Source organism: Ursus maritimus, unplaced genomic scaffold (assembly GCF_017311325.1).
Source record: "Ursus maritimus isolate PB19 unplaced genomic scaffold, ASM1731132v1 scaffold_4, whole genome shotgun sequence".
NCBI classification, from domain to species: Eukaryota; Metazoa; Chordata; class Mammalia; order Carnivora; family Ursidae; genus Ursus; species Ursus maritimus.
This window is the reverse complement of record NW_024426552.1, coordinates 91,450,565-91,476,088: the sequence shown is the minus strand read 5'-3', so window position 1 is coordinate 91,476,088 and position 25,524 is coordinate 91,450,565. Positions and strand designations below refer to the sequence as shown.

The window sequence follows — 25,524 nt, the reverse complement described above, 5'->3', positions numbered from 1 at the left end:
ACCATTCCTAGTTCCTTTTCACTTTAAAGCCTTGGTCAATCCTGTCACTTCATACCTCAAGCCCCAGACTCCATAAAGGAACGCACTCCTTGAGCCCTTACTACTGGAAGCTCTCTCCCCAGTTGGAAGTACTAATTCCAAGAGTCACCAGAGAAAACCTTGTCTACAAAGAAAAGCCATTTAACTCACAACCACATCTTGGTGTCCCTCCAAAACGAGGTTACATAGGATTTCTGGCCCAGAGTACTCCCTAGAACCAAAGCCCATTTGAGAACCACTGCTGCCATTTGATCAGAAGCCATCAGGTATATCTATAGAAACATAGTACACAGACATTAAAAGGATAATGTATACCTGTATTATTCAATGACATGAAAATATCTTTATAACCCACTGCTGAATGAAAAAAACTACAGAATAACATACACAGTAAAATCCCGTTTATATAATTACATAAAAATGTATTCATGTATACATACATACCACACGTGAAAAATATGTTGAGAGAAAAACAATAATGCACACTCATAAAGCTGTGTACGATTAAATTTGATATAGATATGTAGGCATACACACACCACTCTGGAAGAATAATCACCAAAATGTAAAGGTGAATAATGCCTACTAGGGGTAAAATTTGGGATGATGTGTGCTTTCTTTTACCTTTTATGTCTTTTCTGTGTCGGTATTAACTTTAGAATCAGACAGGAAATACTACTTTCCTTTTTTTTCCCTAATGTTTACTTTAGTACACTGTTTGTTTTTACCACTTCAAAGCAGTGTATACATTTACTTGCTTCATAATTCAGTGGGGATTTGTATATGAGTAATTCAAGTATCTAGAAGTGTAAAATGCTATATTAAAATTTCAAATAGTAATATCTACCCATGAAGGATTTCCTTTAAAGACTGTATTCTTTTAATAATAATATGAAACAAAATATGAATCCTATTTATTACAGAAAACCATTATTTCTACTATTTGCAATACAAGCTATAAACACAATAGCAGGGACGCCGGGGTGGCTCGGTCAGTTGAGGGTCTGCCTTCGGCTCAGGTCATGATCCCAGGATGGGATCAAGTCCCATACAGAGCTCCTTGCTCAGTGGGGAGCCTGCTTCTCCCTCTGCCAACTCCTCCCGCTGCTGTGCTCTCCCTCTCCCTCCCTCTCTCTGACAAATAAATAAAATCTTTAAACACACACACACACACCAGCAAAACAAACAAGAAACCTCGTAATTTCCCATTTGCTTTCAGATTTAGACATCTTTAAAAAGTCGCAATGCTGAGACAATTAAAATGCTGGAAATAAAGTGTTCAGCAACAGAGATGGTCACATAAAATAAAGTGCATCCATACCGTGCAACACCATGCAACAGCTTGACTAAGTGAGACTGAGCTTTGTGTGCTAATACATAAAGATCTCAACACTGCTGGGTGTAAAAAACGAAATGCAGAATACTGTGTTTCCAGTGTATAAAAAAAAAAGTGTGTTACATATACATACATTTCTTCATGCTATATATGTCCATAACACATGGGTAAAGATATGGAGGGATATCCAGCAAACTGAGGAGTCAGAAGGACTGAAGAGGACTGAAAGAAGGCTGAAGGGGACTTAACACTTTCTCACTTTTTCTGTACTATTGGAATATTTTACAAGAATGAACTAAAGCTGCTCATGACCATACAAACTTCAGGCTACAGTTTTACTTTAAGGTAGTATTAAGTTTTGGAATAGATTTCTAAACTCAATCACCTGAAATTATATTTTTAAAAATCCTTGATTAAAGTACCCCCTAAAATAGGTAAGAGGATGAGGACATTAGCAATAGACCACTGAGAATGACTGGTTATAAGCAAGTAATCTCTCAGAAGAAACTTAAATGGGTTCATTTGATATGTTATTGATCTGATTTAGACATTTTTAGAGAAAAGTAAACATTTTTAAGTTTCTTGACTTAAAAAAACAATCTCACTGACACAATAAGTGTACTCTTAAGAAATTTTTTAGGGGCGCCTGGGTGGCACAGCGGTTAGGCGTCTGCCTTCGGCTCAGGGCGTGATCCCGGCGTTATGGGATCGAGCCCCACATCAGGCTCTTCTGCTATGAGCCTGCTTCTTCCTCTCCCACTCCCCCTGCTTGTGTTCCCTCTCTCACTGGCTGTCTCTATCTCTGTCGAATAAATAAATAAAATCTTAAAAAAAAAAAAAAAAAGAAATTTTTTAAAAACAAATAACTAAATATGTATACAAAACAGAATATCCAATGCAGGTTTACTTGTAATAGCAAAATTTCTAACACAGTCACGTGGGGTTTAGGGGCTTCAACACATGAACTCTGGGGAGATGCAATTCAGCGTAAAACACCCTCCGCTGAACCTCCTCCTTGATCTAGACCCAGGGTTATCTGGATGAGAAGAGTAATAAAAACCATGTAATTAGACAACTGAATTGTACACAGAAGAAAACTGGGTATATATAAATGACTAAGGAGTCTAAATGACTGGCCCTAAGTCACACCACCAGTCAGTCACAGAATGAGGACTAGAACCGATGTCCCTCATCTCTTCTGTTCTACCAATGTTTCATGATAACCCAGAATTGGTAATAAAGTCATCATGTACTCTTTCTTGTGACTTCAATTTTCAATGAGATTCACAAGACATCACTGATCACCAGACCTCCACATGAACTCCAAACTCATATATCCAATGTTTATTCTACATCCACCACAAAGTCAGAAGGCCCAAAACTGAACTCCTGATTTTCTTCTCCAACATCTGCTTTGTCAGATCCTTCCAGATGTGCAAGCCAAAATACTACAGTTATCCTTGACTACTCACCTTTCCTCACACCTGTGATTCAATCCATCATTATACCCTATTAGCTCTGCTTTTAAAACATATACGAATTTCTGTAATAAAATATTGGTGAAAAAAAAAATACCTAGAATCTGGCCAACCGCTTTTCACCACATCTACTGTCACCATCACAGTGCAAGCCACCAAACTCTCTTAGATTACTACAAGAATCACTTACCTGCTCTCCCTGCTTCCATCTTTGCCCCTAGAGCCTAACAGTGTCACTAAGTTAAAACCTGAGATCACGTGGCTTCCCTACTGAAACAGCTTTCCAATAGCTTCCCAACTCGAGTTTCATAATCTCCTCATGATTGGATTACAATTACCTCTCTAATGTCATCTCTATCCACACTCCCACTCTCTCATTCTACTCCAGTCACAATACCCTCCTTTCTGTTCCTTAAGCATTTTTGCCTCCTTCACTCTCTCCTTCAAATACCATCTTTATTAGCAATGCCTTCCCTGACCACCCTAGTTAAAGCAGCAAATTCCCTCATCCCATTCCCCTTTCTTGCTTTCTTTACAGCACTTACCATCTGACATATTATATACCAGTTTACCATCTGTCTATCCCTAGCACCATTAAGAGCTGAGAGTTTGTCTGTTGTGTTGCTGTGCTCCCAGTACCTAAAGGGTTTTGGCACATATTAAATGCTCAATAAATATTTGTTGTATGAACGAGTGAATGTATGAATGAAAAAAACCATAAAACTAACCCGGCTTCAAAAGCTCATCTTGTCTAGCACCATAACTAGAAAGCTATCACAAACAACGTTTTTTTTCCCTTTCTGACTAAATAGTGCAGTGAATTAAAGTCAAAACATCTGGGATTAATGTAGATTCCGGGACCAAAAAACAACAAAGAAAGAGAAAGGGAATGGGATACAAACAGCCCTTGAGTCATTTAGAGACTTATGACTGCAATTTTCAGCTACATAATCCTTTCCAGCTGAAAATACTCAATGAAGCAAAAGTATAGAGAATGATAGAACTTCACTTATATTAAAACAAATAAAATTAACCACAGGCCTATCTATTTACATTTAGGTATAGAAACAGTAATAAAATAGAAAAGCTTCACACAAAACTTTTTCACGGCAAAAGGGACTACTGAAAAGGGATGTCCCTTTTACTCTACACATTTTTAGTGTCTGTCCCTTAGACAACAAGAGTATATTCATGTTTTATTTAGGCAATATAAAAATTAACAAAATAGGGGCGCCAGTCAGTTGAGCATCTGCTTTTGGCTCACGTCATGATCCCTGCAACCTGGGAGGGAGCCTCACATTGGGCTCCCTGCTGAGCGGGGAGCCTGCGTCCCCCCCTCCCCCCTCCCCCCTCCCATGCTCGCTCATGCTCTCTCACTCTCTCTCAGATAAATAAAATCTTTATAAAAATTTAACAAAATAAAGCTCTTCAACCTACTTCCTCAGAGATAACCACTGATTAACAATTTGTTGTGTATTACAGATTTTCTTCTTGAAAAATTAGATAATTTTTTAAAAAGTTAAATTTTAGGAATTCTGTTTCCAGAAACAGACATACTTTTCCCTACTCTTTCCCCTAAATACAACTAAAAACCCTGAATGTAACATATATAATAAGCGTAAGAAGATCCCGCAAGATGGAGAAAAGCGGACTGGCTAGGGACCTCAGAACATACAGAACCATGTGGTTGTGAGCTCCCTGGGTTTTCCTTTTGTCTTATCTAAGCCAAACTTAGAGCTGAAAAAGTCTGTAACCCAGAAATACAAATGGGTGCAAACAAACAAATAAAGACCCAAAAGAAGCCTGCTCTTTCTAGCCAAAGGAACAAGAAAGAGACTTCCTAGCAACATAGAAAACTTTTAGACAAGTGCTCTACTCCAGCCAAACACCACAGAAAACACTATGGCCCCACCCACACCAGTAAAGACTTCCACCTATACCAGGTTGTAACAAGGCACCCCAATTCCCCTAATCCCTCCAACGGATAAGCATCCAAGAAGGTGAGGTAGAGAGCCAGGACTTTCATCCCAGCCATGCAGGAATAGACTACCCCTACCAACCCACCCCATCCCTAAGGTATCAGTGGAGACCAAGTGGGGAGCCATAACATGGCATTCTTATTCCCTCCCCCCACCCCCTCCAGCCAGGGATGCATCCATGAAGGTCTAGTGAGGAGCCAGACCTCTCACCACTCCCCCCTCAGCACTTAGGAGAAGCACCCTCTCAGGTGTCAATGGAGACCAAATGGTTAACCTGGACTTCTACCCTCAGAGAGTATTAAGGAGTTGGAACACATTCCCTTTCAGAAGCCAGCCAAAACACAAAGTTTAAATACGATCCATAGTCTCATAACACTCAAAATGTTGAGGTTTCAATCAAAAATCACTCATACCAAGAACCAGAAAGACCAACGCTGAATAAAAAAGACAATCAATAAGTAGATGCCAACACCAAGATGAAAGAGATACGATAATTCAAACAGATTTTAAAGCAGTCATCATAAAAATGCTTTGAACAAGCAACATGAGCCCACTTGAATGAAAAAGCAAAATCTCTCAGCAAATAGAAGATATAAATAAGAACCAAATGGAAATTTTAGAACTGAAAATAGAACCTAAATAACTTATGAGATCATATATTTTTGCTTTTTTTACTTAATACCTAATGAAAATCTAAGTCTCTCTGTATACACTCATACAGCATTTTTTATTAGCTATAGTATTCCTCTGTATGAATTAACTATAATTTAATCTTCGATTAATGGGCACTTATTTATATTGTTTATGATTTTTCACTATTATAAACCATGCATATTTGCATAATTATGTCATTTTTACATGATTATCTGTCATAATTATCTACCATTTTTAGTAAATGACATCACTAAAAATAACAGTGATAAGTGAAAGGGAATGCACAGTTTAAATTTTTATACCCATTGTCAAATAATCCTCCAGAAAAGTTGTACCAAAATATATTCCCACTGATTGTGCATGAGTGTATCTACTTTCTCATATCCTTGCCAAGAACAGGTACTGGCTCAGTGTTTTTCCCTGTTTTCTAATTTGAAAGATGTCATTGTTATTTCTACATACATTTCTTTATTACTAATACGGCAAATACATTTCCACATGTTTAAAAGCCAGAAATAGTCTTTCTTTTGAAAATTACCAGTGCAGGTCTTTTGTGAATCATTGTTTATCTCACCACTATAAAAGAGCCTTCGTTATTCCACAAATATAAGCTGGTTGACCTACAAGGTACAAATATTTTTTCTTTTCTTTTTTTTGCAATGGAACTTCTTTATTGAGCAATGAAACATTGAGAATTTACAATGAATTGGCTGCTAAAGACTCCCTGAAAATAATTTCAAGAGGGCATTTTAAACACAGTTTGAATACATTTCTGTAAAAAATAGGGGTATATACAAATGCACAGATTAATACAACACCAAGAGTGCACCCTAATGTAAAATATATTTTCAAATATGTTTTTTAACTTTATTGATGCTTTAAAATGGTTTAGATTTCATTTTGACAAATCAGATTTGACTAAATCTAAGTCCTGTTCAGTAAAAGTACAGAGACATCAACCTAAACACTCAGTCCCAACTAGTTTTAGAGCCAAACAATCATAAAACCACCACTCTCACTACTAATCAGTGTCTAGAATTAGTCTTTCTGTTTTGATGAGAGGAAAGAGGAGGATGCTGGCACTCACTATTTACCTATATATTCAATTAACAAAAGCCTTCTCCAGTTTCCCCAGGTCATAATGGTTGGACTTATGATTACACTGTTTAATCATACTCCATTTTCCCCACTGGGATCCCACTCCTACTCTAAACCCAAGTTTACCTGGCTGATGACTTGACCACCTACTTTCTAGTCCTTTTTTCTACTGGAGGCTGGACCCTTCCCCACGGGCTTTCACTGTTAATCTGGAACCCCACCTCGAAATAACCAAAATTCTGAAAATTTCTAGACTGCCACCTAACATGGGTCATTATTATTATTACCTAGAGATTTCTGCTACCACGTCCTGCCACTCTTTTGGAGACTGACCCATATTCACTAAGATACCTTGGTATCATAATTTGGACACCTAGTCAACTCACTTGAGCTATTATTATTCAGCTGGGATAGAAAATGAAGCAAATGCAATGCACTATTCCTTTTTTTTTTTCCTGGACATCTGTTCTCCTTCCCCCACCAACCACTCACAGGTTCTGGCATACTTTATCATACAAGGCTGCCTGGTTTATGACAAGCAGCACTAACATCATAAAAAATAAACACAATCACTGGAATTATAATTTCTGTGAAAGTCACATACATAAAAATCATAATGAGAGAAAAATAGTTTAACGGATCTCTTTTAATAATTTGAAAAAATTCAAAAATACCTCTCTTTATACATATAGACCCTAATGTTATTCCAGTATTTCATAGAATAAAACAATTGTCTGTAATTTTTTTAACCAGACCACAAATGTTTATCAGTGCTTGCCTTAACTACCAACATATTAAAGACAGACATGACATCAATAACCATAATTGTAGTATTAATGCTTAGGGCTAGATTACACTACTTAAATTTTTCATTTTCTTCAGTCTAACATTTTCAAGTCATAAATAATTTCTTCACTAATTTTATTTATGTTCCAGGATACTTCCATGCTAAAAAAGAATAGAATTTTTTAATTAAAAACGTCATGGCTCTTACATCGGAAACCGGGGATGTACTGTATGGTGACTAACATAATATAATAAAAAATCATTAAAAAAAAAAAAATGTCATGGCTCAGTCAGTTAAGCGTCCAACACCTGATTTTGGCTCAGATCATGATCTCAGGGTTGTGAGATCGAGCCCCACAACAGGCTCAGCACAGGGTGTAGAGCCACTCAAGAGTCTCTCTCTCTCCCCTGCCCCTCCCCTGCCTTTCTCTCACCCTCTCTTAAAAAAAAAAAAAAAAAAAAAAAAAAAAAAAAGATCGACTTCCAGAAAAATAACCATAGGCATATATATATTCAGCAAAGACCAAACCCCTAGCTAAAGAAATACAACACAAGTTCATCTTCAATTTCTTGGCAATCTACAAACTAAATTCTACTGGAGTCAATTTTACAAAGTATCAAAGTATTATCCTCCTGGATCAGGAAAAAATAGATAGTAAGGATATGATTAGGTTAACTTAATGGATCTCAACCAGAGGCAGGTGTGCCCTCCAGAGAACATTTGCCAGGGTCTAGAGACTTTTTTGGTTGTCACACTATGGCAAGCAGGAGAGCCACAGCCTACTAGTATCTAGGGGCAGAAGCTAGGAATGCTGCTAAGCATCCTATAATGCACAGTATAGTCCCCCCCACAACAAAGAATTATCTGGTCTATAACATCTACAGTGATGAGGGAGAGAAATCTGGAACAAGTGATGAAATGTGAAAATGGACTACACTGCATCAATGTTAAATTTCCTGAATCTTATCGTTTTCATGTCGCTCTGTAAAAGAACAACTTTGTTCCTAGGAAATATATATCAAAGTATTTAGAAGTAAAGGAACATGTCACAACTTATCTGCAAATGGTTCAGAAAAAGATATATCTATGTGTATATATGTAGAGAGAAAGAATGAATGATAAAGCAATGAGCCAAATGCTAACAACTGGTGAATCTGAGTAAAGAATGTACAGAAATGTCTATTATTCTTCCAATTTGAAACTAAATCAAAATAAAAAGTTAAGCAAGTATTACCATGCCCATAAATTTCTTTTAACTGAGAAACTTTGCACAATTTCCCAGTATATATGTTTAATATAGCAAATCAGATTTACTCCTTTCTCAAAATAAATTACATTATCATGAATAGATACTTGTAAATTTGGTCGAGATAAGTAAGCATAACTGAAAAGTATTAATTTCTAAAATGGGAGGTGCCTAGAAAAAGCTAGAAACATTTAGATGTCTACCAAGAGTTAACATTCTTTAGTATATCATAGTATATCACAGTAAATGCACGGCCTAATATCCCTTGCACTGGATATTTCAGGCTTTCAATACACACTGAAAACTGCAATCATTTTGAATCACATAAGATCTGAACAAAATCAGTGGGAAAACATGTATAAGAAATAATAAAAAACACTTTTTTTAAGACTCGGATTTTCAGAAGCTTCACATTAGTTCTGAAATCTTGAAACTTAACATTTCTATTTCTAGGCACTTATTACTTAATTAGCAATCAACAAATCACAACAGCAACTTTGTAAATATTAACAGTTTACTTTTAGAAAACAGTAGTTAAAATTTTTAAATCCAGGAAAAAAACTAGGGCACTTACAGATGTCTGCGACATACTTGACTGTTGTGTGACACTTCCTGTGGGGGATGTAGATGGTCTTCCACTGGACAAACTTGCCTAAAATAATAAGACCTTTATAATAGATCTATAAGAATCTGAAGTTAAAAGCTTTTGGTACCAGGATACCACAAAACCACGATAAAAGTCAAAACATCTACATTATAAACCAATCCATTTCACAGTCAACATAGATTAAGCTTTGGCCAGAGTATGAAGAAAAGAAAAAGCTGAACGATGAAAACAGAGGATCCAAAGGCTAATCTTATTTCAATAGCTGCACTCATTGTCAGTTTTACTCATCAGCTCTCTGTCTTCTTTGAAGGGGAACCACCATTCCAACATTATGAAAAAGAAATTGGAGCTACATCAACTGCCAGTGGGTTTCAGTTTCCTAACTTGTATCATGAACATGAGCTTATTGAAAATTACACTATGAAGAAGCAACAGCTGGGGATGTGTTTCTAACAGAAGTAACTCTTTTTCAGGTTTAGTCAACTGAGATGATCCTCTAGTAAGAAGACTTAAATCTCACATATAGTTTTATTTAAACAAACAGAATAAAGAAAATCTTTTTAAAAAAGCATTTAATCATAAAATTATCCTGTTATCAGTAGGAAAAGTATGCAGATATTAGAAAGGTGCATGGATACATATATTAGATAGAAAATTTCTGGAATGATACGTATTAAGCAGCGGCCACCTCTGAAGAATGAAAAACAGCAGTGAGTCTGGAAAAGGAACACCCCCACTTTGCCTCTTACAAACAATTTTATACAGTTCCATTTTTTTAATGAATGTAAATTACTTACATTAAATAAAAACCTTTTTTCATTGAAATGAAAATACAATTCATGCAACCCAAAGGATTCACTGTTGTACACAATTTTATACACAAATTCATTACCCTAGCATAGTATTTCTGCAATGCAGATAAAAAGCAGTGGCTAGCGACGAAGTACCATATACAACAAATCCATATTTTTTTAATTAACTTGTATTTGGCCACCTATTAATTTCTTTAAGAAAAAATTATCACAGGACATTTGAGAATTCTGAAATAATACCCAATGCTTTTATTTTCAGTAATTATCTGCAAATAATGTCAACTTTATGTCAACTCGAGCTTCATGAAGTCTTCATTTACTGAAGTCTCACCTGAACAGCAGCAAGGCTCTGCAGCTGGGAGCTGCTCAGGTGCTGCTGCTGAAGAGCCGCGGTGTGCAGCATCAGGTGCTGCTGCTGAGCCGCGTACATCTGCTGAAGGTACTGAGCCGCGGAGCTGGGCGGGCGATGCAAGGCCTGCTGAATGACCTGTGATGAGTCAATTGAACTAAGGTCAAACCATGATCTTAACATTAATCTTAACTATAAAATAAAGTATAAAAACACTGGCAGTTTAAAATTTCACTACTTTAATATTCAATGTCAAGTTTATTAACATAGTTCTCTCCTAGTTACATATCACTGAGACTCACTTATTTATACAAATTAAACCACCCAGAAGAGGCAATTCACAAAAGAAAAAAAGAACCAAATAAGCACTTGAAAAGATCTTCAATCTCATTAGTAGACAAAATTTACAAATTAAAACAAGAGACTATTTTCCAACTTTCAGATGAGTAAAGATTTAAAAGAGTATTACCACTAAATGTCAAAACAGATACCCCCACATAGTGTTAGTAAAAATGTAAATTGATATAACTATTTTAGATAAAACTTAGAATTCGGGGCTTGGGTGTAAAGAAGAATATGCATAACCCTGCAGTTGTTACAAATGGTAACACAGAGGTGCCTGGGTGGCTCAGTCAGTTGAAGGTCTGACTCTTGACTTCAGCTCAGGTCAGGTCTTGATTTCATGATCTCAGGGTCGTGAGATTGAGCCCTGTGTGGGGCTCCGCACTGGGCATTGAGCCTGCTTAAGATTCTTTCTCCCTCTCCCCCATCTCCTCCCCACAGCTCTCTTTCTCTCTCTCAAAAAAAAAAAAAAAAAAAATTATTGTAGATCAATGCTGTCCAATATAACAGCCACTAGCCACACGCGTCTCCTGAATACTTACAAATGTAGCTAATGCAACTAAGAAATCAGTTTTTAATTCTACTAAAACTTAATAGCCACATGTACCTAGGAGCTACTGTGTATTGAACACAGACATATCTACATTTATCAACAACAAAAATTCCCCAATATATCATTAGGTGAAAAAAGCAGATTACTAAATAGTGTATAGAGTAAGATACCATTTTTATATTAAAATATTTGAAGAATATTCAGAAAAACATTAAAAGACTACCAATAGATAACTAGATTTGAAGTGATTTTTACCTTCTCATTTGTACTTTTCTTTAAATGTCTGAAAAAAATCTGAGTAGTATTATATTAATAATCACATAAAATTATAAGGCTGTTTCATGTTTTAAATTATTAACTACTTTCTTGGGGCGCCTGGGTGGCACAGCGGTTAAGCGTCTGCCTTTGGCTCAGGGCGTGATCCCAGCGTTCTGGGATCGAGCCCCACATCAGGCTCCTCTGCTATGAGCCTGCTTCTTCCTCTCCCACTCCCCCTGCTTGTGTTCCCTCTCTCGCTGGCTGTCTCTATCTCTGTCAAATAAATAAATAAATAAAATCTTTTTTTAAAAAAATAAATAAATAACTACTTTCTTAAATTTTTTTTAAATGTCAGATTCCTGGGGCGCCTGGGTGCCTCAGTCGTTAAGCGTCTGCCTTCGGCTCAGGGCATGATCCCAGTGTTCTGGGATCGAGCCCGGCATCAGGCTCCTCCGCTGCGAGCCTGCCTCTTCCTCTCCCACTCCCCCTGCTTGTGTTCCCTCTTTCACTGGCTCTCTCTCTCTCTCTCAAATAAATAAATAAAATTTTTAAAAAAATAAATAAATAAACGTCAGATTTCTTTCAACATGGAATAAAACTATTCTAACTAAAAAAAAAAAATTCCTGAAAAAGTGTTACTGTGAATATTTGTTAATGAAATATAAAATCTGAGCCTGAAACTTCACAAAAAGATAAATGTAAAGTCAAGTATTCTAAAAACAGAGAAAAATCCTTTATCTGTCCAAACCCGTAAGTCAGACTACGCCAGTCCTCTGCAACCATGTCCCAAAGTCACATCGAGCCCACAGTGACTCTGAAACAGCACAGAACCCTAATCTCAGCATCAAACCACAGAGTTTTCAGAGCTAAGGGAGTAATAGAGCCATAATCCTACAGCTTGAGGTCTGAGTCAGGACACCATGAACCACAAAGCAATGAATCTCTTTATCCAAATTCCAAGAAAATATATTTCCTTGTGTTTACTTTCATGTATTCTTATCTCGTCTCTCCAACTATAGATTGCTAAACCTGCTACAGACTCTTGTCACAAAATCAATGTAGGCTTCTGACCTCCAGTTGTAGAAGACTATAGACTAGCACTAAGTGATTTAAAATTACAACAGTGTGTCTTTTTGGTCAGGTAAATCTATATATGTTCTTTAAATTACATAACAAAACTAAAATCACACTGAAACAACAAATGAATAATCTATTTGACACATTTTTGCCAGAGTGTAGTCATTTCTTCTATTGTCAGCATAGTCTTTCATCCATTCAACCATACACTCATGGGAGAGAGACTCTTGTATAAATACGAGTTAAAATACAACACACTGTTCTTATATTATTCCTCTAAAGAAATGAAGAGGGCAAGGGGATTCATAGGACTGAAAAAGAATGCTGGAAGGTATTAAAGAACTCCTTAGGTAATTCAATAAATATTGATTTGGTTACATTTAAGGGGAAGCAATTATATGACTTCATGAGAACTAGCGTTAGTGCTATTTCTGAGATACATGTATATGTATACATATCCCGGAACACTTTATTTTTTATTAACACATCCAAGCTTAGGTAAGAACTAGAGATCAAAATGGCACATTAAAATACCACATCATCTGTGTGTTCAAAGATCTGGATACTCTCTCTTATACCCTTCGCCTCAAAGAAAGGTGAAGAAAATTAAAAACACTCCTCATTCCAGTTTGAACTTTTGCTGAACTGACTCAGTCTCCAACAATTCTGATTCCACCCCATGGTAACTTCAGAATCCTAAACAACAGAACAGTTAAATAGCAATGGAGTGGAGAGAGGAATATGTTGCAAACAAGTAAGTTATTTTCAGAGTAGAATGAAATTATGGAGATTATAGAGAGAATAAGCAGGTATAACGAAAAAAATAAAACTCAGAGTGGTTAAAGGCACAACTCTAAAACCAGACAACCTACTAGCTATGTGAATTTAGGAAAAGTTATTTAACCCACTTAAAACATCGGTTTTCCCACCTGTAAAATGGAGATAATAATAGTACCTATTTCATAGAGGTGTGGTGAGGATTAAAAGAGATAATCCATGTAAAGCATTCATCAAATGCTTGGCACACAGCAACTGTTCAATAAATATTAGCTATTATTATTGACTGGGCATATATATTGTGCCCCACACAGCTCTAATGCTTCCTTTAATCCTCATAACTGGGGCAAAGGGTGGCTCAGTCGATTAAGCCTCTGATTCTTGGTTTCAGCTCAGATCATGATCTGAGATTAAGCCCCCATGACCAGCTCTGCACAAAGCCGGGAGTCTGCTTGGGATTCTCTCTCTCTCTCTCTCACTCTCCCCTCCTCCCCCTCTGCCCCTCCCCTCACTTGAGCTCATGCACTCACGCTCTCTCTCCAAAATAAAGAGAATCTTTTTAAAAATTCCTCACAGTAACTAAGGAACTAGGTAGTCTCATCCTCATTTTAGTTTCCTGATGCGCAGAGATCACGCCCCTCAGCCAACACTACATAGCTACTAACGGTTAAGAAAATGGAACTCAAACAAAGACCCTATCAGACTGCACAGCCCGTGCCCTCTTTATGCAATACCATACTGTCTCAACCTCCATTATTACAAAGATTAATTTTCTCAATCAAGCGAATACCTAAAACTTTTCCTAGTTAAACATTCCCTTCCCCCTCTGCCCCTAGGAGCTTTAAATGGATCCTCCTACTTAAGTTGTTAGGCCACTTGAGTTTAAAATGAACCTCTTAACACATCTACAGACCTGAATAGATCTTCCTAAGTGTATATTTTGGGTTCAAATACAAAAGAACCCAGAAAAACCGAGAGCCATTCTGCATATTAAGGCTGTAGGTTGAATGTCTCCACGTTGCAGCAGCACCTAGAGACCTTCCAATTATAATTTTCCTGACAGATGGTTTTATAAGCCACATGCTGACAAATATAAGCCCTCTCAAAAGAATGACTATTAAATAACTCTTTGATTGTTCCAAATGTTAACAATTCTAACTGTACTTATTTAGAGACTATCGAGTGACTTATTTGAGGATGTGAAACAATAGCTTCATCTAGCTTAAGAGGAAAGTAATGACATTCTAAGTCTCAGTCTCCCCCCTCATTCTAACTGAAATACCTGTACAGCATGTCGGTCTGAGCCACTGTAGACAGAGATCTGTGGCTGCTGCATTCGAGAGGAGGAAGTGGTGATGGTGGTGGTAGTGGTGCTGCTGGTTGTTGTCGACACAGAAGATGTGCCAGGGTTTGGTTCACTATCCATAGCTGTATTGTGGTCCTTGAATCTGTCAGATAACACAAAGGATTTGCATTGGCAAAAGCATTATTTCATGGGCTTTAAAGAATATTTAATTATTTCAAAGAAATAATCAACAACGATCTAAATTTTTAAGAAGACCCTCGCAAAATGGCATAGATCGCACACAGCCACCATAACCACTTAGAAAGGAAAAGTACTTCACAAATATGTAGCATATTTGATAGTTGATACCTACTAAATTTGTGTTCAAATGATTCAGGGTATGCAACTTAAATAAATCCTGGCCTAAACTTTATCTTTCTGTTATTGAAAGGTAAGTGAAACCAAAACAGGTTTATAAGAGAATACTAAACTACCTGAAAAATACTTAAGCAGCATCAGAGTACTTCAAAATATTTCTTTACATTCTTTTGCCCACACTAATTACAAATTAATTCTTATCTATACATTAAAATAACATGCCTAAGGACTTGTGTTGATTAGCTTACTTCTGGTTATCATATGCACTCTGCTTTAAAAACATATTCTCCTATTAAATAAGTTAATTTAAAAAATAATTTTTTAAAGATTTTATTTTTTAAGTAATCGCCACACCTAACATGGGGCTCTAAGGGGCGCCTGGCTGGCTCAGTGGGTAGGGCATGTGACTCTTGATCTCAGGGTCGTCGTAAGTTTAAGCCCAATGTTGAGCACAGAACTGACATTAAAAAAAAAATAGTAATTTTTTTATTCACTCACACTGGCTTTTCCCTAATTAGTCTACAACACTGTCCTTACTACATCTAATAACTCTGGTTATGCTTATAAGCAGATCACTCCGGGAAATCAGAGAAGCAGCTGACAACAATTTTCCCACTTCCTTACCAAAACCTCTTTTCACAAAGAATTGCTCCAAATTCTGAAAACAGCACAATTATGTCACCTTCCTCAGGTATGAACAGTAAAGTTCATAAAGTACATTTTTGTACCAGACTTTCTGATTCCCTCCCCTCCAATATTGCAAATTCACTTCATTATTGTGATATAAACTTCCACTTAACCCTGAATCTATACTTGAATACATTCAAACAACATTGTATTTTAAGTCAATTCTGAAGGCCTCAATATTGTTAGAACGTAAAACTACAATAGTTTTTGTAGCGTTAGAAATGCACCAGAATGGTGAAAAAGCACACTTGAGAATACACTGGTCTTATCTGCCTTTCTTACCCCTCTTTTCTTCTGAGAAACAAAATCTGACACACATCACATCAGCATCATTGACAAGAATGTTAACAAGAACACTTTCTACTTCATGAAAAGACAAAGGAATTTGGCACTAATTGTGCATGCATATGCTATTCCCATATGGTGTCCTTTTATGTACAAATATTCTTTGTTCTTTATATCATTTATGTAAATAGTATTTATATGCTCTTCAAGAAATTAAAAGTAAAAAAAAAACCTCAATTTAATAAAAGGAAAAGTGAAAGCAATACAGTGGAGGAAAACAGCTGACTTCACTTTTCTGATTAGTAAATGACTCACACATCTTTATACTTCTCTGGTTTTTGGGGTTTTTTTTTATAGTTTCTCAAACTGCCTTTCAATCATCAAATCACAGCATCATATGGTAACTATTCAACATCATTCAGATTTAGTAGTAGATAAGGTAAACTTTATACCAAATTACTGGTTGTCATAACACTTCTGAAACATGTAGCAGTGATATACAAAAAGCCAGTTTAAATTCCAGTCCTCTTAGAGTGCTCTTCTACGCAATCATGTCCTCAAACTCAAACCCCATGGTAGGTTTGTTCAGTAACAAACCAAAATGGTCACAGATAATCCAAATTCTAGGCACAAATCTAAACATCAGTGAGTAGAACTGGCCAAACCATTGTACTGCATTTGGAGACCTGGCACAAATGAGCAATTTTGCTAACTCCACCGTCTGTGCGTAGTACTGTCTGCAAAATACAGCTGGCAGTCCTGGTGCACAAGAGGCCTACCCAGGAAACACTAAGTTTGAGTAGCTAGCTAAGGATACCATCACACCACACCGCCACACAAGAATACGGCCCTCTAAGGAGGCATCAACACTGCAGCCAGAGATACAAGGGAAATAAGGTCCTTCTTTCTGGGGTGTTTCTGCCCGTCCAGACCCGCAGGAACAAACCCCCCCACACACACACACTCCACCCTCCGCTCTAAGGCCCGCGCTGGGACACCTTCTCCACGCCTCCCGGGGGAGGGCGGTGAGCAAACTCGTCTCGGGTTCTCCTACTAAGGAGGAGTGGGGTGACGCCGGCGCGGGAAGGAGAGGAGCGCGAAGGAGGCCTGGCAATGCCCGCCCAACCCTCCCCAGCCTCCGCGGGCCCCTGGCGCGAGCATCCGTGACAAGGCTGCCCGCGGGGCCCACTTGCAGGGATGACAGCGCCTGAGGAGCCCACTCGGGCTCAGCTCCCGGAAGACCCCAGCGATCGGGGTCCCTGGGGTGACTCTGCGCGCAGGGCCCCGCCGATTTGGGATCAGACGGCGGAAGGGGCGCTCCCGCCTGGAGGTAACTAGACCCTTACAGTTGGCCTCCGCCCCCCGGTAGGGCCAAGCGGGATCTCAACGATAAGGAAGCTCTTGGGTCTCCCTTTCCCTGCACTGCCCGCCAAAGAGCCTTGAGCTTTCCCCTTAGGGGACATGTCGCTGTCCCACTCGCCCCCCGGTTACGACATCAGTCACCAGCAAGTCACTCACTCCGCTTCCGCCATCTTCTCTCCTCCATCACTAACACGGGCTGCGCATGCGCCCCCCGGCTGCAAGCGGAGGGGCGGGGTCGACTCAGCCCGGGGGCCCCCGAGGTCACGTGGCGTCCTCGGCTTCCAATCCCCCCTCCCACCTGGGGCCTTGCTCGCTCTGGGAAGTGACTAGGTTTCCCCCCAATTTAGATACCGGTGTTTCCCCTCCAGCCCCTCCCTTTCTCTTGCCTAAGGTCTCACTTTTGAGAAGGGGTCTGTAACCAAGATATAAAAAGTTCTGTTTAGATTGTTAAATTAAAAATTTTTTAAACATCTCAAATACACGAAAGCCTGTGTAAATTGCAGAGTGAGATGAAAGAGAATAGGAAGAAGACTGGATGCTTAAAGTTTCAGTGGGAAAGAAAATGCTGTGGTGGCTGCAGGCCTTGTTACCTGGGGCTCAATAGAGTTGTGGGTCCAAACAGCAGTTCCTCTCTCAGGCTCAAAGATAGTGTTCCAGACGCTGGTGAGATTAAGGAATCACCCTGATTACCCTATGAATATCATTCATGACTACAACTTGAATTTACTGAGCACTTGGTAGGGATTGCAAACTTTTTTTTTGTTCTATATATTTTATTTTTTATTTTTTTCTAATAATTTTTTATTATGTTAGTCACCATACAGTACATCCCTAGTTTTTGATGTAAAGTTCCATGATTCATTACTTGCGTATAACACCCAGTGCACCATGCAGTACCTGCCCTCCTTCATACCCATCACCGGACTATCCCAATCCCCCACCCCCCTAGGGATTGCAAACTTGAATACCAGAAAGAGTAAGCAGGAAAGGCCACCAGTTTTTGCTACAATGTTTTACTGTTAGAGTAAATATGGCAAGTACTCTGAGGCAGAATGAGACAAACAAAGATGAGTACAAAAAGTCCCTGTCTTCCCGGAAGTCTTAATCTGGAGAGTGGGGAGAGTTTTGTAGAAATATCTGTGCAATATAAATGTTCTGAAACAGATCCATTAAGTGCTTTGGAAACCTTAAGTTCACGGAACAATCAATCTTTACTACCCTTAACAGGAGGAGGAAGAAGAAGAAGAAGAAGAAGGAGAAGGAGAAGTTGTTTACTGATCACAATGTCTTCTTTTGGTATTTCTTAAGATGTTGGAGCTGCACTAATTTCAAGACCTGAGAAATGAAGTATTGATATAAATCCATCATAAAGTGTAACGTGGTCTAATGAAAACTATACTTAATCTTAGAAATTTTGTGTTTCAGGCTCTCCCTAGGGTAAGGAAAAGAATGCTTCCAATGTAAACTAAATTGTGTTTACCTCTTCCCCCACCCCAGAACATGGGTATTTTGTTTTTTTAAAATACTTTATTTTTTTAAGTAATCTCCACACCTAACAGACTCAACTCACAACCCCTAGATCAGGAGTTGCACCCTATACTGACTAAACCAGCCAGGCACCTCTGAAAATGTGGTTTCTTTACCTTATTTTCCTCTCCGAGAGCAATGTCTTTCCTACTACTCCTAGGAGAACTCCCTGAGAGAGTCCCCTTTGAAAAGTCCCTGTAGATACTTAAAAATAAGATATTACCACTTTTTCTTTCTTTTCTGACCTGCTTGTATGATGTCATTGTCATTTGACTCTCAAGAATCAACTGTCCATTGGTATTGCTGAAATTTGTGTTTAGAGAAACAAAAGTGAAGAAAGCCGTCTTAAACCTAAAGATGGAAAATGCAGAGTTCAAAGAAATAAAAAAGGGGCAAATTGTTCCTGTCATCCTTCTTTTCCTTGAACATCTAAGGCCGAGGTCTATATTGTCACTTGGTGAAGATCGGCTTTAAATCTCCAGATGTATGTTAGGTAAAGTCAGACCAGTATTGCTTTTTAGAAACATTTCCAAATTCATTAGTTATTTTAACAGCAGCCATTTCTACAGTCTTTTACTAAGTGCAGAGGATTTTCACAAACTCATTACCCTTCGCAACAACCCTGTGATATAATTATCATCATTCCCACTTAGCACAGAACCATAGTGAGGTGATTAAGTACCCAGGGTGTCTCTGCTCAAATGTACCAGACGCAGGGTTCTAATTTAAGCTTTCCATCTCCAAAGCCAAGTTGTTTTTTTTCACAGCAGCATTCAACAAGCCACTGTGAGATATGTTAGAATAGAAAAAGTATGATAAGGGACTACTTTTAAGAAATTTATCATCACTTACCTGATCAGACGGAGGAAGGTGTTTCACTGCTTTGTGGTTTCCTCAGGAAAGGATGTATATATCATGCTAGCAGGTTGAACTTCTTTCTAAAGTTTCCAGGAACCGTTACCGTGGAGAAGTGCTAGGATCCTATTTGATTTTAGAAAAACCCCTCTAGCTTTGTGAAGAATGGATTGGAAGAAAATAGAAATGGACACAGGGCAACTAATTGAGAAACTGTATGAATCCTAAGAGAAATGGTAAGGGCTACGGGAGTGGAAGAAAGGTTTACATCAAAATTTTAGTTCCTTAGTTGCATGAGTCATACATCAAGGGCTCAATAGCCACATGTGGCCAGTGGCAACTATATTGTGCCGTGCAGATATAGAACATTTCCATCATCACAGAAAATTCTACTGGACAACGCCAGTTTGGACTCTAGATGAGGGGTTGGCACACTACTCTTTCTGCCTTAGTCAGTTGCGGCCACTTACAACAAATACCATCGACTGGGTGGCTTAAACTACTGTTATTTCTCACAGTTCTAGAGGCTGGGAAGTCCAAGATCAAGGTGCCAGCAGATTCAGTGTCTAGTGAGAACCTTTCTCCAATTTGCAGACAGCTGCCCCCTTGCTCACAGTGTCACAGACATGGGGACCATAGGCATTTGGGCCACTTCTTCATGAAACCCACTTGTGCTTTCACGGTCTGCTGGGCCCTTTCCATTTGATGAGGGAATGCTTATCCCCTAACTTTATGCCTTGGTAAGTCAGATAACACTCAGTTTATGATAGGTAGCTCAGGTCTCATGGTAACTGGGTGACCCATTCAGTCTCTACGGAGGCCCAATAGCAGGCCAAGAGCTGGTTCTCAAAAGAAAAGTAGTTATCTGCAGAGGATGGGGCTTTTTTCCCCAAAATTCTAAGGGCCTGCATGATGATTCACCTATAGGGGCCTATCGAAGGCTCCAAACAGCATCGCCAACTGCAACATACACTTCAAGCACCATTGGATCTGTTGCATCATATGGCCCAAGTGGCAACACAGCTTGCACAGCAGCCTGGACCTGTCACCGAGCCGTCTCTTGTTCGCCCCCTACAAAAGTAGCAGCTCTTTAGGTCACTCAGTAAATGGGATGGAGTAAAACACCCAAATGAGGCATATGTTGCCTCCAAAATCCAAGAGGCCCACTAGGCATTGTGCCTCATTTTTGTTTGTAGGAGGCCAGATGCAACAATTCATCCTTCACATTGGAAGGGATATCTTGATATGCCCCATACCACTTGACCCCTAGAAATGTCACTTAGGTAGAAGCCCAAAGGTCTTTTTGGATTTATTTCCCACCCTGTGACATGCAAATGCCTTCCTAACAAGTCTAGAGTAGTTGCTACTCCTTGGTTACTAAGCCCAGTCAGCATAAAGTCATCAATGTAATGACCCAGTGTGATACCTTGTGGAAGGGAAAAGTGATCAAGATCTCTGGGAGCTAAATTATGACATAGGGCTGGAGAGCTGACGTACCCCCAAGGTAGGACAGTGTATTGATGGCTTTGCCAGCTGAAAGCAAGCTGATTCTGCTGGGCTTTACTAACAGGTATCAAGAAGAAAAAGCCTTTGCCAGATCAATAGCTATGCAGCAGGTACCAGGGTATGTGTTAATTGGCTTAAGCAAGGAAACCACATCTGGTACAACAGCTGCAACTGGAGTTACCACCTGGTTAAGCCCATGATAGTTCACTGTCATTTTCCAGGATCCTCCTGCCTTCTGCAGGCCAGCTAGGGGAGTCGGATGGGTATGTGGTAGCAGGTATCTGGGCAGTCCCTCCAGGAATGGGCTATTGATTTTTGGCTTACTGTTCTTCTAGGTAGAAGCAGTTCCAGGGCCTCCCACTTGCCCTTTTCCACCATAACAGCCCTCACTCCACAGGTCAGGGAATAATGTGGGGATTCTGCTGGCTGCCAAGTGTATCTATTCCAAGTATTCCAGAACTGAAGAAGAAACCGCGAGATGGAGTTGGAGACCAACTGGGCCCATGGTGAGACCGCCCTGAGATCAAACTCCACCAATCACCTGACCTCTGTAAGCCCCTCCTCTGACTAATGGGTCACAGTGACATTTGGGTCTTCTGGAATCACTGTTAGTTCAGAGCCATTGTCCAATAGTCCCCAAAGGGTCTGATTATTTCCTTTTCCCCAATGCAGTTACTCTAGTGGAAGGTTGTAGGTCCATTTGGTAAAGGCTAGAGAAAGATTAACTATAAATATTTGGTAGTGTCCAGCATCCTTCCTCCAGGGGATGTGGCCTCCCCTTCATTTAGGGGTTTCTGGAGTCTGTAAACTGGCTGGAGTCTGAGAATTGATTGAGGGGCTATGACTCTTTTTATGATACAGGTTAAAGTTTTGTTTCCTTAACCAAGAACTTTTCTACTGATCCAGTTCAAGTAAGAATTTAGTAAGCTTCCTATTTCCCTTCTAGGAACACCATGATGAACTAGCTAATGACATAGGTCTGCACAAGTCAGACTCTTTTGATTGCTGCTTGGACTCTGCTGTCCATCATGGTAACCATGCCCACTTAGCCTTTGGCAGTTAAGTGCTGCCACTTGGCCCCTGCCTGCTTAGGATCCAATTACTCCTATTGCATTTACTTTCCCAAGTCAGTGACTGCAGTTCCCACTGTAAGGTCTGGCCTGCAGAGAAGAGTGAGCACAGAACTCTTCAAGATGCCAGGGCTCCCCTCATTCAATGCAGTGGAGTGAATGTGCCCCCCCCCGCAAACTTCATATATTAAAGCCTTAATCCCCAATGTGATGGTATTTAGAGACTTCTCCAAATTAGGGAGGTAATTAGGTCATCAGGGTGGAGCCTTCATAAATGGAATTAGTGCCCCTATAAGAAGAGACAGGAGAGAGAGATGATTTCTCTCACTGTCCTGTGAGGATATAGCAGTGAGGTGGCCATTAGCAAACCAGGAATAAGGCTTTCAGCAGACACCACATCTGCCAGCATCTCGGTCTTTGACTTCACAGCCTCTAGAACTGTGAGAAAGGATTGTGTGTCGTTTGAGCCACCTAGGCTGTGATATCTGTTATAACAGCCCAAACTCACCAACTCAAGCCCATGGGCCAAATTCAGCCTGCCGCTTGTTTTTGTATGGCTCTCAAGCAGAGAATTGTTTTTCCATTTCTCATGATTGGGGGGGTCAAAAGAAGAATGGCAGAGACAAGTGAAAATTACGGGACATTTAAATTTCATTTTCCATTAAGTAGAGTCTCGTTGGAACACAGCCATGCCCACTCATTTCTGTTTTGTCGTCTGCGGCTGCTTCTGTGCTACAAGGGCAGGACTGAGTGGCTGCAACAGACAATATAAGAATCTGCTCACTAGGGGCACCTGGGTGGCACAGTGGTTAAGCGTCTGCCTTCGGCTCAGGGAGTGATCCCGGCGTTATGGGATCGAGCCCCACATCGGGCTCCTCCGCTATGAGCCTGCTTCTTCCTCTCCCACTCCCCCTGCTTGTGCTCCCTCTCTCACTGGCTGTCTCTCTCTCTGTCAAATAAATAAATAAAATCTTAAAAAAAAAAAAAAGAATCTGCTCACTATGTGGCCCTTGACAGAGAGAGTTTGCTGACCTCTGTTGTAGATCACTGACACCCCCCCTTGCCGGACACTTTCCGGGTGGTTAGTACAGCTCACACACTGTCCCATGGCCCAACTAGACCGTGATCACTCTCATAGGATCCCGTGTGGGGAGACAAAAAAATCCAGCAGACCCAGATCTGAAGACTGGGTTCACTCCCTTACCACGTGAGCCCCCTTGGGCAAATGATTACACTCTTTCAGGTTTGAGTTTTATCAGACGGAAAAGAAAGGGGCAACAGCACCTTGTAAGATTGTTGTGAAGTCTTGGGGCGCCAGGATGGCTCAGTTAAGCGTCTGCCTTCAGCTCAGGTCATGATCCAGGAGTCCCACATTGGGCTTCCTGCTCAGTGGGGACTCTGCTTCTCCCTCTGCCCCTCACCCCACTCGTGCTCTCTCCCTCTCCCTCTCGCTCTCGCTCTCAAATAAATAAATAAAATCTTAAAAAAAAAAAAAAAAGATTGTTGTGAAGCCTTAAAAGGCCAAGTGTAAAGTCTAAAAAAGTCCTCTTGTTTATTTTTTAACTTTTTCTCGTGGTCTCCCTTCACCTAAATTTGCTCAATAAATGTTATTGAGTATGCCTGACACTCAACAGGTTTTAAATGCTTGTTGAGGGAATAAATGCTTGAATATTTGGATGAATGAGGTGTAAAATTCTAGTATATCCTGAAAATTAGAATGACAGCAATATATAGACCTGCTTTCTCTTTTCTTTGAAAGTAATCTCCTAAAAGCAAATACTTTTACTAAGCCAAATAGTGTTGAAACTGAAAAGACGGTCTCTAGTCCTGCAGCCTCTCATCTGCTCTAGCGGTAATCAGTATGCTAATCATATGCTAATCCATGTTATCTTCCCTTGTACACCTGTGGGCAGCACCATACCCAGTCAGCTGTGTTTCCCCAGGTGTTCAGTAGTGGAAACAGAGCAATAAAGCTAAAAGGGACATTAGACGTCATGTGACCCAAGCTGATGAAGAATCAAAGGCAAAGCAGAGTTTGAACCTCGATCTCCCATCAGCCCAGTCCAGAGTTTTCATGTGTTGTGCCATAAAGCCTTACTTCAAGTATAGAGGTGCTCAATAAACACTTAAAATACTATGTACTTTCCATTCTGCCTTTACACTTTAGTCATTTAGCACTGTAGTGCCTAGAATTGTCGTTAGAAGCATGGCTGTCAATCAGACAAACTTAGATTTGAAGAATGACTCCACCACTCACGAGCTGTGTGACCTCTTGTAATCCTGTGAGCTCCACCTTCAAAATATCACCTCATCCCTGGCCGCACCATCATGAACATGCATGAGATCATCAAGATACACACCGAATCTGACACTTGTCACCGCCTCTGCTGTTACCTGCACAGGCCCCGCCACCGTCATCTCTTTCCTGGACGACTGCAATAGGGTTCCAGACAGGTCACCCAGCTTCCAGTCTTGTTCCTCTACAGCCTATTTTCCACACAGTAAGTAAGCTTTTAAAACTTTACATCAGATCACGTCACAGCCCTGCTCAATTCCTCCAATGGCTTCACATCACACTAAGAAGAGGGTCACCGGGGTGGCACAGTTGGTTAAGGGTCCAACTTCTGGTTTTGGCTCAGGGTCCTGATCTCAGGATGGTAAGTAAGCTCAAGCCCCATGTCAGTCTCCACACTCAGCATGAGTCTGCTTAAGACTGTCTCTCTCTCCCTTTGCACTCTCTCTCTCTCTCTAAAATAAATAAATACATCTTAGGAAGAGGGAAGGAAGGAAGGAAGGAAGGAAGGAAGGAAGGAAGGAGGGAAGGAGGGAGGGAGGGAAGGAAGGAAGGAAGGAAGGAAGGGAGGAAGGAAACAAGCAAGCGAGCCCAGAGTTTTCTCTTGTTCTTCTGCTCCAGCTACACTGGACTCCTTGTTTTGCTTTTCCTCCTTTGCACTTCCTACTTCTGCGGCTGGGAATGTTTCTCATCACTTTCTTTCCTTTATCCTACTTTTCTCCATAACACTGGAATGCATCCGACATGATGTTGTGTACACATTTGTTTGTTTATGACACCCCTCAACTTGCAGGTGGTAAGCTCCATGTTTTATTGTTTTGTTCCCTGCTGTATTCCTAATTCTTTTTTTTTTAAAGATTATTTATTTATTTATTTGATAGAGA

General features: G+C 39.8%; 1 protein-coding gene and 1 long non-coding RNA gene across 11 annotated transcripts in view; one reads left to right on the top strand and one right to left on the bottom strand.

Moving 5' to 3' along the window:
- Positions 1-17,655, bottom strand: part of PHC3 (polyhomeotic homolog 3) — a 70,076-nt gene extending 52,421 nt beyond the window's left edge. For 9 of the 10 annotated variants that reach the window (XR_572025.2, XM_008705347.2, XM_008705348.2 and 6 more), the window contains exons 1-4: positions 17,546-17,655; positions 14,675-14,840; positions 10,368-10,523; positions 9,192-9,269 (exon numbers count right to left, since the gene is read on the bottom strand). Coding sequence is in view for 9 of the 10 variants with exons in the window: in XM_008705347.2 (XP_008703569.1) it covers positions 9,192-9,269; positions 10,368-10,523; positions 14,675-14,840; positions 17,546-17,559 (414 nt within the window). In the remaining variant the exon portion in view is untranslated. The remainder of the gene's footprint in view (positions 1-9,191; positions 9,270-10,367; positions 10,524-14,674; positions 14,841-17,545) is intronic. The other variant, XM_040621618.1, reaches the window with a different exon arrangement.
- On the top strand, positions 14,891-19,316 carry LOC121100432. The gene is made up of 2 exons (XR_005832237.1): positions 14,891-17,357; positions 18,617-19,316. It is a non-coding gene; the product is annotated as an uncharacterized LOC121100432 (long non-coding RNA).
- Positions 19,317-25,524: the final 6,208 nt, after the last annotated feature.